Source organism: Muntiacus reevesi, chromosome 5, assembly GCF_963930625.1.
Source record: "Muntiacus reevesi chromosome 5, mMunRee1.1, whole genome shotgun sequence".
Taxonomy (NCBI): Eukaryota; Metazoa; Chordata; class Mammalia; order Artiodactyla; family Cervidae; genus Muntiacus; species Muntiacus reevesi.
Window position 1 is genome coordinate 124,718,871 of NC_089253.1, and position 18,929 is coordinate 124,737,799.

At 55.4% G+C, this 18,929-nt stretch overlaps 1 protein-coding gene across 3 annotated transcripts in view; it reads right to left on the reverse strand.

The window, feature by feature from the left end:
• The window catches only part of PPP1R12B (protein phosphatase 1 regulatory subunit 12B), a 165,737-nt gene that overhangs the window by 100,021 nt on the left and 46,787 nt on the right, over nucleotides 1–18,929 (reverse strand). For all 3 annotated transcript variants that reach the window (XM_065936358.1, XM_065936359.1, XM_065936360.1), the window contains exons 2-8: nucleotides 13,721–13,851; nucleotides 8,973–9,091; nucleotides 7,316–7,475; nucleotides 5,676–5,820; nucleotides 4,678–4,752; nucleotides 3,087–3,166; nucleotides 2,294–2,487 (exon numbers count right to left, since the gene is read on the reverse strand). In XM_065936358.1, coding sequence (XP_065792430.1) covers nucleotides 2,294–2,487; nucleotides 3,087–3,166; nucleotides 4,678–4,752; nucleotides 5,676–5,820; nucleotides 7,316–7,475; nucleotides 8,973–9,091; nucleotides 13,721–13,851 — 904 coding nt within the window. The remainder of the gene's footprint in view (nucleotides 1–2,293; nucleotides 2,488–3,086; nucleotides 3,167–4,677; nucleotides 4,753–5,675; nucleotides 5,821–7,315; nucleotides 7,476–8,972; nucleotides 9,092–13,720; nucleotides 13,852–18,929) is intronic.

Sequence of the window (18,929 nt, forward strand, 5' to 3'; positions counted from 1 at the left end):
ACCCACAACCCCCTGCTAGGGGAGAGCAAACTCACACGGAGGCTAAGCCATCCAGTAACAGCGGCTCCACCCGCGGGAACCCGAGTCAGAGGAGAAACCCTGTGCAGAGACGACAGGGCGGCAGAAGAGCGGGGCTGCAGGGGGCCCGAGTCAGGGAGCGTCTCGGCCGACGGGGGACACGGGGAGCCCGGGACGCACTGGCTCCCGGGACCGGCGAGGGGGCCCCAAGTTAGGAGAGCGTCTCAGCCGACGGGGGACATGGAGAGCCCGGGACACACCGGCTCCCGGGACCGGCGAGGGGGCCCCAAGTTAGGAGAGTGTCTCGGCTGACGGGACACAGGAGCTCGGGACGCACTGGCTCCCAGGACTGGCCCGAGAGCCCCGGCCTCCTGCCCACTCCTGCCTCCTCCACGGCGCAGCTCTCCTCAGCCCCACCCTGGGGGCCGGGCCCTCCCCAGCGTCTTTCTGCGCATCGCCCACCCCGCTGCTCTGAGCCCCAGAGTCGGGGTCTCGGCACACCACCCCCGCTCTGAGACCTCACTCAGCTCACCTGTGGGGCTAGCTTCCTGCTTACACACAGCTCGGTGTAAGGAGTAAATGAGCACACTCAGGGTGTTGCAGTTAAAAGCACCGCGTAAACGTGAAGCGCCGTGCCCGTGCAGACGTATGCGGATGCGCTCACGGGAGGAGGCGCCCTCCTCGTCCTCCTCGACCTCGGCCCGGAAGTGTCGGGATAAACCCCAATCTCACAGTCCTCCTCACGAGGGAACACGGCCGGCTGCGTTCACCGCTCACTCACGCACACGCTGTCCTACCCTCTGCGTGACCAGGACACACTCAGCAGAACATCCAGTGACTGTGCCTGCCCATCCCAGGCCAAGTACAGGCCGGGACCCGGGAGCAACACCCCCGGAGACCCCAGCCCCGGGTCCCAGCCACGGCCTGAGGGAAGGGGCGCTGCCGGAGGGCAGACGGTGACGCGCGGGGCAGGGGCCTGCCTGCAGCTTCCCCACAGGGAAAGCCTGAGGAAAGACTTGCTCAGCCCGGCAGGCCCGACAGCCTCTGACAAGTCACAGAGTCCACGCCCGGTGGCAGAGCTGAAGCCCACGGCCCGAGCACCTGTAGGGAGGACCCCGGGGCCCGTGTGGGAGCTCCAGCAGCCCAGGGCGGCTGGCACACGTCCGGACTCGGGGACAGTGCAGCCTGGCAGGAGGTCCTGGAGGCCAGGCCACCGGGCTTCGGGCACCCTCTGCAGGCAGAGCCTTGAAGGCGGCACGGGAGGGCGCTGAGGAGGGTGCGGCGGCAGCAGCGTGAGCGGCGTGGAGCCAGGCTGCAGGAACAACAGACCCGAGGCCTGGGCAGCCGGGGGCGATCGGCAGCCCAGGCAGCCGAGGTGGTGGCCTGGCACAGAGAAGCCTGGGCGCCCGCTCCAGACAACACCGGAAGCCCCAGGAAAAGAGCAAACTCTGGGAAGACGAACGCGCACACGGCCGACGGGTTCAACATGGGCACTTCCGGAGCACGCCGTGCCTGCGAATCGCGTCTCAGGGACTGAACGGCTTTCTCCTGCTCTACAGGCCAAGCCGCTGCCCATCTGCTCTACAGAAGTGAGAGTCCTGAACGTCCTCTGAGAGGCCAGACGTGGACAAGGGCAGCGCTCCCCTGAAGCTGTGGAGATCACGTCAGTAAAGGAGACCCCCTCACAGAGCAGGTGCCAGGGATGGGCAGGCTCTGGCGGGGCTGCAGACTCGACTATCAGCCAAGGCGGGCCTTCCCCCTCACCGAAAACACTGTGTCTTCTCAGGACACCTCTGGAGGGGAGCACGTGGTGACCGCAGGCCCTGGCCTGTGGAGTCTCAGCCCACCACGAGCCCCCACTTACCCAGGAGAGCCACTGCCAGGCAGACCCACTCAGCAAAACCTGGCTCTGCCAGGCGTCCGTCCGCCCGCGAGTGGAGACCCCAGGCTAACCTGGAGCCCGGCGTACCGTTCCAGGTGTCCCGTGAGTAGAGACCCCAGGCCAACCTGGGGCCCGGCGTCCACCCGCCCGCGAGTGGAGGCCCCGGGCTGACCTGGGGCCCGGCGTCCGCCGCGCTCAGCGCCTACTCTCACCACGGAGCAAACTTAAGGCTCTCGACACGGCGTGCACCATCAGAGTTAGAAAGGTAACCAGGATTCTATTCCTTCTTCAGTCCCCAACTGGCAACTACAGGGGCCTCGCGTGATGAGAAGGGAGAAGAGAATGCTCTCAGGCCCGTTTGGAATCGGGCCCCCCAGGGCCACCGCCACCTGCCTTCCGACACGCGGCAGCCCCCGGAGCTCTGCGGACCGATGGCCTCGGGGTCCCCCGCCTCCTTCTCGGCCTCTGACTCCGAGGCCTCGTCTTCCCCCTCGTCCTCCTCAGAGCTGGAGCTGCTGGACTCTTTGCTCTCCTCCTCCGTCCGGTGGGACTTGGATGTCTCCTCCTCACAGAGCATCTTCTCTTTGCTAAAGTAGAGACGACAATCGGAGCGTTACTCAGAGAGGAGAGACCACTGTCTAAGCTCACGGCGGAGCCAGCAGAAGGGGGACAAGCGAGGAACCTCTGTGTAGAAGCAGTAACAGAACACACACCCTCCCTCAGGTCCATCTAGTGTCCGACGTGAGACCTGGGAAATGGAGGGCTGCGACTCCTCGTGGTGAACGGGGCAACCACTTTTAACAAGCCACTTAACAGATGTTTACTGGGACCACCGTGACTACGGTAAACATGTTCACCATGTTTACCAGGACCACGTGACTACGGAACAGGGGCAACGGAACGGACGTGGCCCCAGGCTCAGAGCTTCTAGTTCGGGAAGCAGGTGGGACCAACAGCCGTAGCTGGGAGAAAAGAATCACACACGGTCTCCAAAACTTCACAAAGTAAACACACATTCAGCCACTCACAGGTCTCCCCTATATCAATGCCACCCACCTCCTCACCCCTCAAACATCCACCCGTGTTTAAAGACCATCTGGCTACAGTCAGACACGAGTCTCTTCACTGTATCAATTCTCAAGCTAAGTATGCCACACACAGCAGGGCTCAAACCCAAATATCTTACTTCTTAAAGAGTCTACTGTGCAGCTTGCTGTTCAAGTCTGATTCGATGAGCTTATTCCGTGTCTCTTTCTCACTTCGAAGCTGGAAATCGAGAAAACAGAAAAGGGAAGACGTTGACTGCTGGGAAGAAATCAGCAGCGACGAGGACTCCAGCAGCCTGCTACTGCCCGCACCAGCAGGGAGGCAGAGCGGGGGCAGCGGACGCAGCGGCGGGGCTGCCTGGGAGATGAGGACGGAGGAAAACCATGGCAGCAGAGCTTCAGGGACAACTGCCTCCTAAGCACCCAAACCTCGCTCTGAAGGGAAGCGCCTGTGAGAGAACGCTCTGTGATCCCGATGCTGAATTAAGTTGGCAAGGCTTCTACAGAGAAACGGCTGCCAAGTGGGAAATGAGCCCTTAGGAAAACCTGCCCAGCACTTAGAGACATGCTCCAGACAACATGTATTTATATCCCCGGACCCCAAAGTTATGCGGGGGCAAAGGCAGGCACCACTCCTAGGAGTGGGAAGATGTTATTTAGTGAAGATACTATTCGTGTTCAGAGACGAACCACACTGGGTAAAACATACATGGAAACTCCCTACTGTATTTCTGCAACTCCTACATGAGCCCCCAAACTATTTCAGATTAAAGTATTCATAAAACAAGGAACACCTAACCGTGAAAACCACACTCTGGTATCAGCAAGGCTACTGTATCTCGAGCGGCTGCCACCGCTCAGCGACAGGGACCACTGACCTGTGCGTCTGCGCTCTGGGGCCGGGCTCCCCAGTGAGGCCTCTCCCATCCCAGCCCAATTCTGCTGTGTGCCGGGAGCCCTGGCAGGGAGCCCCCTGCTCTCCCCTCAGAACGGCTCTGCATGCCCTTCTGAACCCGAGCCACAGCCCCGCAGAGGAGGACCCAGCAAAGCAAGAGCGTGACCTTCTTCTGCCCCAAGGGGAGCTGCTCGAGCCCTGCAGGGACCGGCTCCGTCCTCCCCCCGATGCCCCTCCTCCAGTGCAGCGAGACTCGCTCCCTGCTCGCCCCAGCCGGGGAGGGCTTCCACACGGCACCTGGACGTGGGCACACGCCTCCATGGTCCTCCTGAGAGGCGCTGCGCCACGGGCCCAGGAGCAAACCACCACACACTTAGGAGAGGAGGAAGGGAGGGACTGTGGCTTTCTGATGGACCTGGGCTAGGTATGAATCACTGACCAAGTGCCGGCCCACGCCAAACCTCTGAGCTTCGTGAGTTTGCCTGATTTTTAAGAAAGAAACACATTCCTCCCTGTAGTCAACCTCCTTTAAATAAAGAAGTCCCCCCAGTCAATAAGGAAGTCATGAGACATCCTCAGCTCGGTACTCCCCGTTTGGAAAACACTGACCCCAGCACACCACACTCACTTCCTATAACCGCAGGGTAACCAGAGTCGGTCACGGTGTTTACCTTCCAGCTGCTCTCAGGTGACACGAGATAATGAGCTAACTTCAGCAACAACGATTTCGGGGACATTTCCTCTAAGACTGTGGACAGTTCCTGCAGAAAGTGACCACTGCGAGGATGCAGACACAGACCGCCACGGTGTGGACCGTGGCCCGCCCGCAGACTCACCACGCTCTGCTTCTTCTGCAGCGTCTCCAGGTGCTCCACCAGGCCCTCGTCGGCCACATCGAACGGTGTCTGGCCCTGGCGAGGAGACAGACGCGGCAGTCACGCGCCTCCACCTGGGAACAAGCTGGTGCTCACCTCAGGCGCTGACCCTCTGATAGCTGCCTCCCTATCTAGCCAAATGGCGCCAGGATGATACCCTCCTCTATCAGAGAGGAAATGTGAGAAACAGAAGACCCTGCAAACACAGGGCTTTGTATTTTGTAAAACCGTGAGCAGGAAACCATCACCTCATTTCTAGTTTACTGTCTCTTGGTAAATAATCAATTGAAATCTCTACTGCTATCTCTTACAAAATGCTCATAATTGCTACGATAAATTTAACAAGGGGCTCTCAGAGGCCTCAGAAGGAGGTCCAGGTGTGTGCACTCAGGACTGAGTCACAGGAAGCAGCCCATTAAGTGAGACCATCAGGCCACAGCTCGGCGAAGGGCCCTGGCCCGCAGACCAAGGGTGAGCAGGGTGGGGCAGGGCAGACCAGAGCGTCCCCGGAGTAAACAGCCAGGCTCCGGATCCGCAGACTCAGCAGGTGAGGGAGGAAGCTGCAGGGCCTCTAACCTGCCTGAAGCGAGGCCGGACACTCTACTTTCAGCCAAACTCGAGGATGCTGTCATCAGCCCGTTTTTTAACGAGTGAATGTGAGCAGGGTTCGGCTATCAGGTTTCTGAATGAAAAGCTAAAGCGCCTCTCGCTTCTCCCCAGACAGTGGTGCCAGGCTTCCCCACTGCTCATTCTGCCAAGGTGAGAACGTTTTTTTCATTTTCTGTTTCAGGGGCTTCGACGTAAACAGAGGCAGCAGACGGGTTTCACGTCACCAGGCGAGTGAGCCGTGGTCGGTGGACGGGGCGGGTGCAGGGCTCAGCCGCCGGTGGAGTGCCTGCTACTGAGCAGGGCCCTCCTGCCTCGTGCTCCAGGACGCCACTGGGGGCCAGCCCACTCACCAGCTTGTTCCTGACGTCCATGTCGCAGAGGGCCTCCGCCAGGATGGAGCAGGCCTCCTTCACACCCCAGTGTGCGGCCGCGTGCAGCGGGGTCCAGCCATCGTGATCCTGGACATTGAGCTCATAGCCGGCCTGAATCAAAAGCCTGAGGAGAACCCGAACAAGACACTCAGATCCTCTGCATCAGGGTTCTCTGCCCAACGCACAGTCATCTGTCTGATGTTGCAGACCCCGGCCCCGACCCCAGGCCCCGAGACCGGGTCTGGCCTCTCAAGCATCAGCGCAGCTGTCACAAGAGAGCCCCCCCGCCCCCAGAGGCCACACCGGGCTGCAGCCACATCACCCCCCAGCACGGAGATCACCCAGAGCCCGTCCCCTCTTCCTCTCCCTCCTCCCACACCCGTTCTCTGGGTGGTCTGCCACCTCCCACCACAGGAGTGTCTGTAGGGGCTCCCGCAGGGGCTCCCGCTGAGGCTGTGAGGCTGCGGGGCACGTGGAGGCCGGCATAAGCCCCGACTGACAGAGGCAGCACCGCCGCGGGCCTCCAGAGAAGCAAGCGAGGGAACCCTGCCCTGAAGACAGACGCAGTGACACCCAGCACACGGAGCAGGAGCCTCGTCCGGGACACGAGCAGTGAGAGTGTCTGCTGACGGACACACGCGGAGCCGCCAGCAGCCCGTTCTGGGCGAGCCCGGCGGCCCCGAGGCTCCACACAGCAGGGGGACGCACAGGGATGGGGAGGCGGACAGGAGGCCAGACCCCTCCTGCGTGGGCGACCACCCTACTCCAGCGAGTATGGCTCCCCTGAAACCTACGCCCCAGCCTAATGAGGACACAGGGGTGCGCGTCTGCTTGTACTGCAGCGGGGCGGGGGGGAGCAGGGAGGCCGGAGATGAACTGCGAAACAGCAGGAGACCCGCAGGCCCCTCCATGCCAGCCACCCAACTCTGCTTCCTGTCCGAGCGCCAGGAGAAACCAGGGCAGCCTGGCGGGAGGAGAGAGGTGAACGACCCGGCAGGTACAGAAGGAGACGGTGTAGCGGGAGGAGGAACGGCGTGGGGGAGGAGGGACAGCGTAGGGGAAGAGAGTGGGGAGGAGGGAAAGTGTGGGGGAGGAGGGACAGTATGGGGGAGAAAGGATGGCGTTGGGGAGGAGGGACGGTGTGGGGGAGGAGGAACAGTGTGGGGGAGGAGGGACAGTGTGGGGGAGGAGGGACAGTGTGGGGGAGGAGGAACTGTGGGGGAGGAGGGCCAGTGTGGGGGAGGGCGGGGAGGAGGGCTGGTGTGCTGGAGGAGGGCGGGGACGAGGGACGGCTTGGGGGAGGAAGGTGGGGAGAAGGGACAGTGTGGGGGAGGAGGGATAGTGTGGGGGAGGAGGGTGGGGAGGAGGGACGGTGTGGGGGAGGAGGGCGGGGAGGAGGGACGGTGTGGGGGAGGAGGGCGGGGAGGAGGGACGGTGTGGGGGAAGAGGAACAGTGTGGGGGAGGAGGAAGTGTGGGGGAGGAGGAACTGTGGGGGAGGAGGGCGGGGAGGAAGGCGGGGAGGAGGGACGGTGTGGGGGAGGAGGGACGGCACCTCTGCTGGGAACCTCACCCCTGCGCCTGCCCCTGGCTGCGCGTCCCGCCTGCCGTGCGGACCCACCTGAGGACCTCGGAGTAGCCTTTGGCCGCAGCCACATGCAAGGCAGTGGCCCCCGAGCGCGCCTGCCTCGCGTCCACGATCCTGCCGCTGTTGAGCCACTGGCGGGCGTCCTGCAGCATCTGCTGCTCCTCCTGCCTCCGCGCCTGCTCGAGATCCAGCCCTGCAGAGGCACGCCGGACAGCTGCTCAGCCGCCGCGACCTGGCTGGCCTGCCTCAGGGCCGAGAGTCGGCCGCAGCTCCGTCACCGACCTGGGTGCTCAGCCAACTTACTCTGCATCAGAAGAGCCACCCCACCAGGGAGAGGCCACCCAGCTAAAACACACAGCGCAGACGGCAGGGCCGCTGAGGGCCGCACAGTGCTCTTGGCCTAAGAACATGAGACCAGAGGGCTGCTACTGAGTAACACCTGCAAAAGGACACGTCAGTCTTTTCACACGTGAAGCCGTCTGAGCTTCCCCCCCAAGTCCTCTGAGGCGAGTGTAACGGTGTCACCACCCCCACCAAACAGAGGAGAGAAGAAACACGCGGAGGTCAGGCGGCTCACTCGGGGCCACAGAACGTCACCTCCTAGGCCCCTGTCTGCTCCTCCTCCTCCCCTTGCTACACCTAAGACTGGGGTCAAGAATCTCAGTTTCAGGTATCATATACTTTTATAAATTAACTCCCTCTAAATCTCATTTCCCTGAGTAGAGAAATATGCCGAGCAAAGCGATGTGGCCTAGGGTTGAGGGGTAGGTGAGCACAGAGACACTTGCGAGGGATTCTGCTTCCCTTCAGAACATTACGGACAGGTTAGTAAACGTGACTACTCCCAGCTCTGCAGGCACTCGGCGGTCACAGCGCCTCAGCTCCGCTACTGGAGAAAAGGCCGCCTGGGTGATGTGTGAGCGCGGGCCCGCCTGGCCTGCTGGGATGGCGCCAGGCAGGTCGCGGGGAGACCGCGGGGGACTGCAGACTGTGGGCGCGCTGGGCTCCCAGAGGCACGGCACGTCCCCACACCTCGGGCCCACACAGCGCGGTGGCGCTTCCAGCGACGCCCCAAGGCCTGTCCTCCCTGCCCGTAGGCCCGGTGTTACTCGCAACTTTAAAAATAAAAGAACCCAGAGACCTCCAGTCGGAGAATCCTGACCTGTTCTCTCAAGTGGATTCTTCTGAAAATATAAAGTAAGTATTTTCAGAGTTTCTTCTTCTAATAGCTTCCTCACCGTAACAAACTACCAGAAATTTTCACGATTAGGATGGTTAAAGATCACTTCAGAGGTTGCAACAAACGTCCCACCAGCAGTACATTCAGCTCTCCTCAAGAGGAAAGGTGCCAAGTCAGAGGACTGGCCAGTGCCCAGAGGGACACGTGCCTGCTCCCCTGCGGACCTCGCCGTGGACGCCGGGCCGGCACCGTGTGCGCCGAGGAAGCTGGCGCGCCCTCCTCAGCCTGCCCTGCGGCGTCACGGCCCACCGGCTGCCCGAGTACACTGCGGTGCGCCGCCCAGGGCTGCAGGGACGGGCTGGCCTCGCGTGCCTCTGGAGTCCGGCCTGGCCGTTTCGCACGCGAGCACCACCAGGGCACGTGCCGTGGGCAGTGAAGGCTGACATGAGCAGACGGAGCGTCACACGGTGATGCACAGGCCCTCTCCTGCCCTCCGACCCCTCAGCTCACCTTGCTTCTTCACCTGCTCCAGAAGAAGGTCCTTCATGGCAGGCTCTTCTGCAAGGTCAGAGGGGACTTCACCTTCGCTGTTGACGATGCCCACGCTGGCTCCGTGGTTAATGAAATACCTACGCAGACAAGATCAGAGTCAGTACCCTCGCCAGTGTGAGCCCCGCGGCACTGCTGGGCCTGGGCTCTGCCAGAGCATGGCCCCGTCTGCAGTTTTACTGTGGTCCTAGGCAGGGCACTCCACTAGCATTCAACCATCAGGGTCAAAGCGTCTCTATCTCCTGGTAAGAACAACGCCTACAAGTGGGGTTTCTCACACTCACGTTTCTGAACCCCATTCTCTCATTCCCAGTGGGCAGCAAGGCACTTTGTAAACACAAGGGAGACACGCCGCCTTAAAGCTCACCCCCAGGCTGAGGTCCAAACCCAGGCTTCCAGGAGGACTCAGGACACCGGAAACCTGAGAGTGGAGTCCCCAGAGAGACAGAAAGGAGTGACCCTCACAGACACGCTCCCCATTCCCACCAAGAGCACATTAAGCAGTGCTAGGGCACAAAAACAGAACAATAAAGGACAAATTAAAATGTTCACGGATCTGCCTAAGTCACACGTCCACAGAACTCTCCCTTCAACCAGCCATCTCCGTGAAATCTACACTCTAAGAGGAAATCAAATGACTGAAGAAATAAATCAGTACGTTCTAAATAATTAGATTCTATATTGAAAGCCAATACAGTGTTGGATCGTAAAGAAGAAAGGCCTGATAACTTTAACATCTTACATAGATACTTTCTGATTGTCAAAGTACTTTCACGTACAATTATATAATGAGTTTTGAACAGCTTTAGGAAGTACTACCTGGGTACTCTCAGAGGTAAAGGACAGTTCATCTTGGCACTGTATCAAGTTACTCGGGGCCAGTGAGAACCCCACAATGCCAGAGTGCTCCCAAATACAAGTATTGAAAAGAGAAAGAAGAACTACTTGGCCTGCAACTCATCAACAACACAGTCACTATTTACAGGCCCATCCACGTTTAAAGGGCACTCATTTTAGGCACACCGAGGCTCCCCTTGGGGCTCAGTGGTAAAGAACCCACCTGCCAATGCAGGAGATACGGGTTCGATCCCTGGATCAGGAAGATCCCCAGGAGAAGAGAATGGCAACCCACTCCATTATTCCTGCCTGGAAAACCCAGGGACAGAGAAGCCTGTGGGGACAGAGTCCATGGGGTCATGAAAAGTTAGACACGAACGACCAAATAGCAGCAACATTGTAAGGACTCCCGGAGATTTAAAGAGATACTGCAGGGCCACTGCACTCAGGAGCTGGCAGGGAGAGTCTGCAGCTATTATCAGACTTAGAGCACGTCTTTCCAGGCTACTGCTTTCTCACGGCTTAGTACCTGGTATAAACAGAGCACCCATAAATGTGTCTGCCTTACAGGTGGACGGCACATATGTAAACTCATCCGACTTTCAGCCATCTCCACTCTCCCTTCACAGACTCAGGAGGACAGACCCTCCGCTGAGGCTAGCCGCTCCCTCTGCTCTCCTTAACTGCACTAAGGCCACCTGCTGCCCTTCACGTCCATGCTCCTTCACCTCCAAACCCTGAGAAACCAAAACGCAAAAATACATAGGGTGAGCACGGGATACAGGCTCCTGGACTGACCTGCACCCTCTCTGCTCGCCCTGAACCCCGCATTCCCCCCAGTCAGCACCGCACACTCACAATGGACTGATCTGCACCCTCTCTGCTCGCCCTGAACCCTGCACTATTCCCAAACACAACAGCTCACTTGCCTCCCACAGTTCGACACTCCCTCCAACTGATGAAACATCCTCCCCTCCCCTCTTTCCTGCTATTATTAGAAAGTTTCCAAGTGTTTCAAAGCCCCTTTCAGAGGCCCTTCCATGTTCTGACAAGGGAACCTTCCCTCTTCTTCCTTGGACTCCGCCTCCGGCACTAAGTCTGGGCCTCAGTCGTGACACACGGGGATGTCGAAGCCGCCCCCACCAGCTGACTGCGGCTCCAGGACAACAGCTGTGTCCTCGTCACGGGCATCACCGCTGTGACATCCGACATGCGCTCTCTCTTAGCAACCCACAAACACTGCATGAAATAAACAGAACGTCGAGCTGCTCCGCTCTGACACCGCTCCCATTCTTTACTGGGTCAGGGGCAAGGCCACTCGGGCACAAAGGTCCTGCTTCTCCCTTTCCTGAGAAGTTCTTGGACCCTGATGGAGACGACTCCTGTCCAGAAATGACCTGGGTCTCCCTGAATCAGAGAGATGATGCCAAGTGAGACACCGCCCCAGACTATCCTCATCCTGGGGCAGGTAATGGGGCGGAACCTCTCCAGGTTCACACTGTTACCCGAACAACAAGTATCAACCAAGGAAGTCTCCTTTCCGTTCTGACCGCACCGTGCAGCGTGATGGAGCCCACGCCCTCTGCAGCGGTAGCACAGAATCTTAACCACTGGACCGCCAGGGACATGTCTATGAAGTAATATTTACTTTAATCCTGAGGATCTTTACAGTTACCCTGAGGCTCAGAAACACCTGTTAGCTCAGTAAACATGTCCTTTAGGAAATAAAGCCTCTCCTTGGATTCCCTAGAGGTCCATTAGGATGCGGTGCTGTCACAGCCACGGCCCAGGTTCCACCCCCAGTCGGGGAACTCAGATTCCACAAGCCATGCACAGCTTGGCCAAAAGAGAAAAATAAGAAAGAAAGAAAATAAAGCCTCTGTGTTCCTCTTAACTCACCACCTACGTAAGGTCTTTTTGCTACTATTGTAAGGGGTGAACAAAGAAAACGAGATGTGCTCAAAAACTCAGAAGAAATTAGCACCACTAATAGAAACAATAAAACCAAACTAAATGCTGTCATTTGGGTCAATCTGCGCTTCTAAGTTAAACACACAGTGGTAACAGAAATGTAAGATACCCAGCTAACTAGCAATAAACCTGAACTCCAAATGAGGAATAAATAGCCCCTAAACCTCTTTTAAAAAATGTATCACACAGGGTTGAAACATGAGACTAAAAAGGCTCATCACGCTAGGAGGCACGGGTCCTTCCCTGGAAGGCGAGCCTGGTTGTTCATTTACACTTGCTTGAAATTTAGACTTTCTAACGATTCTGGGAATGAGAGTATAGTTTAAGGCTTTTAAGATACAAAAAGTAAAACAAGGGAATGACCACGCTAATCGCCTCTGAAACACCGCTCACAGGCCCCACGGTCGAGGCCCTCAAAGGCGGGCAGCGGCAGGGGCGCTCTGCGGGGTGGGGGGGGCTCTGCAGGCGGCAGGGGCGCTCTGCGGGGTGGGGGGCGCTCTGCAGGCGGCAGGGGCGCTCTGCGGGGTGGGGGGGCCTCTGCAGGCGGCAGGGGCGCTCTGCGGGGTGGGGGTGGGGGCAGGGGGCTCTGCGGGCCTGGGAAGGCGGCCGCACAGACGGGCGGTCAGCGACGCTCGGGAGGGCGAGGACGGCCCGCAGCGGCCAGCGAGGCCTGGTCCAGCTCGCGCCTCCGGGCAGGCCTGCACACGTCTGACTGATCATCTGTGTGTGAGGAGACGGTGACTCTCACCAGTCCGCTTCATTCAAGGCAGCATTTGTTCAGGCAACAGACACTTAAATGTTGAACTTATTTCCAAAGGAACTATGTTCATCCATAAAACCAGGGTAAAGAAACCACGGCAACAGAGCGATGGCAGTCACTGTCTGTCCTCAGCTTCACTTTAAAAGGAGGAAGAGAGGCTCCCAGGGTTGGGCCAGCACGAGGTGCCCCGACGCCAGGCCGAGCTCTGCCTCTCACCTTCCCGGGGGAAAGCAGAACCCTGATGGAGTGAGATGTGGTAGCTCAGAATCACAAGCAGGCCGCCCGAACAGACAGTCAAATACCCGTGAGGAGGGACGAGCACGCTCTGTTCACTGCTCTCAGGTAAATGGACGACTCTGCAGAGCCTGCCTGAGGCTGAGCGGCCGCCCCGAGGGGAGCGCTCCTGCAGGCGCCCACTCCTCAGGACCAGTGGCGTCTGTCAGCCCACCGCCTCTAACTCCCTGCACCCAGCCCCCCACCGTGGGACCCGGCGCAGCGGCTTCCGTGGGGCTGCTCCCAGGCCTCTGCAGAGCTGCCCACACGACTCGCCCTGCTGTCCAAGAGGAGGCTATAACGGGCTCCAGGCCTGCGGAAAGGGGCCGTAAAACAACTCAGCTGACTCTCAAAGGACCACGGGAGACCACAGCTTTACGGAGAGAGTTTACCTTAGCAGTCCACGGTTATTCTCATCCAGAATACACGTGACTGCCTTCTTTTAAAGGTGTTTTTAAAAGTCTCTTATCTCCCTGGCCACCCGTTCACTAAGCACTCACTCCGCACCCCTTGCAGCCCAGACACTGTGTGGTGGGGTTCTTCTACACAAGGGTGTGGAGAAGCTCTCCAGGTCTGCCCCAGGCGCGTCCAGCTACAGTCACTAGAAGTGTAGCCCAGACAATGCAGCCGACTGAAGCCACCTCTGCATACCCCAATAAACACGAATCACCTTCAGACAGAAGCAACCATAAAAGCTCAGCTAAAACGCTGCAGATTTCACAGCGATGTAAAGAGCAGTTATCAATTATTCCTTAAAAATAACTCAACTGCCCGCTTTCATGACTGCAGTCAAGAGCGGCCTCGGCTGTGTGTGACGCTCAGACTCGAGAGCAGAGCGCGTGTCCGCACGCGCCGCCCGCGCACTCACTCCGCTATGTTGAGGTAGCCACAGGAAGCTGCCGCGTGCAGGGGCGTCCAGCCCTCATTGTCCTGCTGGTTGACGCTGGCTCCGCTCTCCACCAGGAACTTCACCATGTCCAGGTTCTCGTCAATGCAGGCCTGCAAAGAAAAGCCCGTCACTGACTCGGCAAGCGCGTGCGGGGACCGTGCGGTGGTGTCAGCGAACAAGGCACGCCCAGCCCCTGCGTCCTGAAGAGTGTCCTGGGGGGCTGCTCAGCGCTGGGATCTTAGGCAAACCCCCGAACTCCCTCCCTGCCTCACTGCTCAGCTGTGAAAGCGGCATGGTGGCACCTGATCGCATCGCAGTGCCGGGAGGACTAACCACGGAGAGTGGCCGCTGAGGCGCCATCGCGTTACCCGAGAGCGACGTCAGGAGCCCCTGGTGAGCCCATGGACCTTAAAGGCCCAAACACACCGTTCTCAGCGGGAAGCCGCAGCTGACGTTCCAGGGCTGCTAAGCCATCTCTGCTCTGGCCAGAAGGTGCGTGAGCCTTCAAACAGAAGCAGTGTATTTCCTTTCCATGTGCCTTCGGAACAGCTGCAGACAACACGGCAAGTATTCTGCGCAACAGTCAGGAAGGCAGAGAAGCTTCCAAATAAAGGCTGCAAGCCCACTCTGAGCCAGCAAGAAAAGCCACAAACAGCAGGGAAGGCCACCAAGAGCCAAAGGCCGTCTGAGCACACCTAGAGGACAGGAGGGGGTGACAGCCCATATGTATGGAGGTGACCATCCTCAAGACTGCAGGGGGCCCAGAAGGGCGGAGATGCTTCAGCACCCAGAGACAAGTGAGATTCCCTTTTTAAAAACTTCTCTCTTAGCCCTCCTACGCAACAGAAAAAGAAGAAAAAAAAAAAAAACAAAGTTAAAACTTTAGCGAGAACTATCCGACTTGCCCCTCTCACTGGGCTGAGGCCCGCACTCAGACACACAGCCCCACCGGGAGGAGCCGGGGAGCCTCCGAGGAGCGCTGAGGCCGGTTTCCCTCAATTATGACCCTGAAGAAGCCCGTGACTAACCCTCAATCACAGATTGTCAGTGTCCTTAATGCTTTCTGACAAAACAGTAAACACGCACGCAGCCCTTCTCCACGTCCCGAGCTCAGAGCCGACTCTGAGCACAAAGCATCTGTGTATCTGCCCGAGCTCCCAGATGAACAAGCAGCTTTCTTCACAGATGCTACTTTACTCAGAAGAACGAACAGGTAAACTACGACGATCAGGGCTGGAAAATGGAAAGTGAGCCCGTCACTTCAAAAGAAAAGAAACCTAGTATTTCTTGCCAAGGACAAAATTTGGCCATCCAATTAAAATCAGAATTCTGAAAAAATACGCACTACCAAGAACTTGACAGCTTCCTAATAGTTTTCCAATGTGACCAGTGGGATTATCAACAAAGGTGATTTTTTTTATACTGTAAACAGAAATACATACTAAGATCTGGAAGATCTGTGTAACTCAATGAACCTATATTTTCCACAAAAGCAAATTCATGTGTGAGAAAACCAAGCAAGGTAAAAAAATCTACTCAAAACAGAGGTCAGATGATGGACTTGAACGTCACAAAGTAATGAAACTCCACTGATATGGTTTCAGATTCCACACAGTGACTAATACTTAAGAAGCTACTCTTATTGGCATTTCAGTACAGCACCAAGAACACCCGTAACTGTCTGAACAGACTATTAAAACACTCCCCCCTCTTCCAAACAGACACCCATGTGAGCCCAGATCTCCCTCATACACATTCATCAAAACAATTTATCACAGGAGACAGAACGCAGATACTCGCAGAGATTCGTACAAATGCAGAACAAAGCCACTCTTCTCATTAGGCCACCATGTCGATGGACTATGTTTACTGTGTTTTTGGTTCTGAAAGTATATAGCTCTTTTCCACTAAAATACGTGGTTTCTACAAACATGTAATGGGCTATTGCTATTTTAGCTGAATTATTAAGCACATAGTTTCAAGATTTTCCAGTAACACGCAATAATACTCATGAACTGAAGCTCTCTAGGGTCCTGAATAAATTTTTAGAATGTCAAGGATTACTTAGATCAAACAGTTTGAGAACTGATGTCTTCAATGAAACATACCAAGGGATATTTTACGGTGATAATGAGCAACTGGGAAAGACTGAGGGCAGGAGGATGAGATGGATGGATGGCATCATCGCCTCAATGGACAGGAGTTTGAGCAAACTCTGGGAGAGAGTGAAGGACAGGGAAGCCTGGTGAACTGCAGTCGGGGGTGGGGTGGGGTGGGGGCAGGTCACAGAAAGTGGCATGACACAGCACGGGCAGCCACTTAAACAGCAGAGGATTAACTACCGTGGGGGGATTCACGCCAGAGCTCGGAGGGTAACTACAACACCTAAGAAGCACCTATCCTAGCACGAGCCCTTAAAAAGAAATCCCTCCAGATAAACCTCATGTCAATCTCATTTAGAAACAAAGACTGGATGACAAGCAGTTGATTCAATCTAGAGGATATTTATTTAATTAGGTAATCTTGGCTGAAGATTCACTTCATGGCAAATAGATGGGGAAACTATGGAAACAGTGAGAGACTTTATTTTCCTGGGCTCCAAAATCACTGCAGAAGGTGACTGCAGCCACGAAATTAGAAGGTGCTCCTTGGAAGATAAGCTATGACCAACCTAGAAAGTGGATTAAAAAGCAGAGACATTAATTTGCCAACAAAGGTCCATCTAGTCAAAGCTATGGATGTGACAGTTGGACTATAAAGAAAGCTGAGTGCCAAAGACCTGATGGTTTTGAAATGTGGTGTTGGAGAAGACTCTTGAGAGTCCCTTGGACTGCAAGGAGATCCAACTAGTCAGTCCCAAAGGAAATCAGTCCTGAATATTCATTGGAAGGACTGATGCTGAAGTTGAAACTCCAATACTTTGGCCACCTGATGTGAAGAACTGACTCATTGGAAAAGACCTGATGCTGGAAAAGACTGAAGGCAGGAGGAGAAGGGGATGACAAAGGATGAGATGGTTGGATGGCATCACCGACTTGATGAGCTTGAGCAAGCTCCGGGAACTGGTGAAGGACAGGGAGGCCTGGCGTGCTGCAGTCCGCGGGGTCGCAAAGAGTCAGAAACGACTGAGCTGAACTGACTGAAGAAATCTGGGATAGACACCAGGTCACTCAGGTCTGACCTTAATTAAACTCCTTATGATTATATAGTGGAAGTGACAAATAGAATCAAGGGATTAGATGCAACAGACAGAGTGCCTGCAGAGCTATGGAGAGGGGTGTGCAACCCTGTACAGGGAAGCAGTAACCAAAACTATCCCAAAGAAAAAAATACAGGATGGCAGAGTGGCTGTCTGAGGAGGCCTCACAACTAGCTTGGAAAAGGAAAGTGAAGGGCAAAGAAGGAAGGGAAAGGCACACCCAAATAAAAGCAGAGTTTCAGAGAATATCAGGCAGAGAGAAGAAAGCTTTCTTAAGTGAACAGTGCGAAGAACTAGAGGAAAACAATAGAATAGGGAAGACTAGAGATCTTTTCAAGAAAACTGAGAAGCCAAGGGAACATTTCATGGAAAGATGAGGATGATAAAGGACAGAAATAGTATAGACCTAACAGAACCAGAAGATATTAAGAAGATGTGGCAAGAATACACAAAAAAAGGTCTTAATGACCTGGATAACCACAATGATGTGGTCACTCACCTAAAGTCAGACATTCTGAAGTCTGAAGTCAAATGGGCCTTAGGAAGCATCACTACGAACAAAGCTACTGGAGGTGATGGAATTCCAGTTGAGCTATTTCAAATCCTAAAAGATGATGCTGTGAAAGTGCTGCCAGCAAACTTGGAAAACTCAGCACGGGACTGGAAAAGGTCAGTTTTCATTCCAATCTCAAAAAAGGGCAACGCCAAAAAATGTTCAAACTACAGTATAATTGCTTTCATCTCACACACTAGCAAAGTAATGCTCAAAATTCTCCAAGCTAGGCTTCAACAGTACATGAACCGAGAACTTCCAGATGTTCAAGCTGAATACAGAAAAGGCAGAGGAATCAGAGATCAAATTGCCAACATCTGGTATATCATCGAAAAAGAAAGAGAGTTCCAGAAAAACATCTGCTTCTGTTTTATTGACTCTGCTAAAGCCTTTGACTATGTGGATCACAGCAAACTGTGGAAAATTCTTAGAGAGATGGGAATACCAGGCCACCTTACCTGCCTCCTGAGAAATCTATATGCAGGTCACGAAGCAACAGAACCAGACATGGAACATGAACTAGTTCAAAATTGGGAATGGGGTACATCAAGGCTGTATATTACCACCCTGCTTGTTTAACTTTTATATGCAGAGTACATCATGAGAAACACCAGGCTGGATGAAGCACAAGCTGGAATCAAGGTTGCCTGGAGAAATACCAACAACCTCGGATATCCAGATGATACCATTTAATGGCAGAAAGTTAAGAGCAACTAAAGAGCCTCTTGATGAAAGTGAAAGAGGAGAGTGAAAGGGGTGGCTTAAAACTCCACATTCAAAAAACTAAGATCATGGCATTTGGTTCCATCACTTCATGTCAAACAGAAGGGGAAAAAATGGGAAGAGGAGCAAATTTTACATTCTTGGGCTCCAAAATCACAGCAGAAGGTGACTGCAGCCACGAAATCAAAGGATGCTTGCTCCTTAGAAGAAAAGTTATGACAAATGTAGACAGTGTATTAAAAATCACAGACATCACTTTGCTGACAAAGGTCTGTAGAGTCGAAACTATTGTTTTTCCAGTAGTCATGTTCAGATGCGACAGTTGGACTATGAAGAAGGCTGAGCGCAGGAGAATTGATGCTTTCAAACTCCGGTGCTGGAGAAGACTCTTTAGAGTCTCTTGGACAGCAAGGAGATTAAACCAGTCAATTCTAAAGGAAATCAACCCTGAATATTCATTGAAAGGACTGAAGCTGAAGCTCTAATACTTTGGCCACCTCACGTGAAGAGCAGACTCAATGGAAAAGATCCTGATGCTGGGAGAGAATGAGGGCAGGAGGAGGAGGGGGCAACAGAGCAGAAGATGGTTGGATGTCATCACTGACTCAATGGACATGAGTCTGAGCAAGCTCCAAGAGCCAGTGAGGGACAGGGAGGCCTGGTGCACGGCAGTCCATGTCCATAGGGTCACGAAGAGTCGGATACGACTCAGC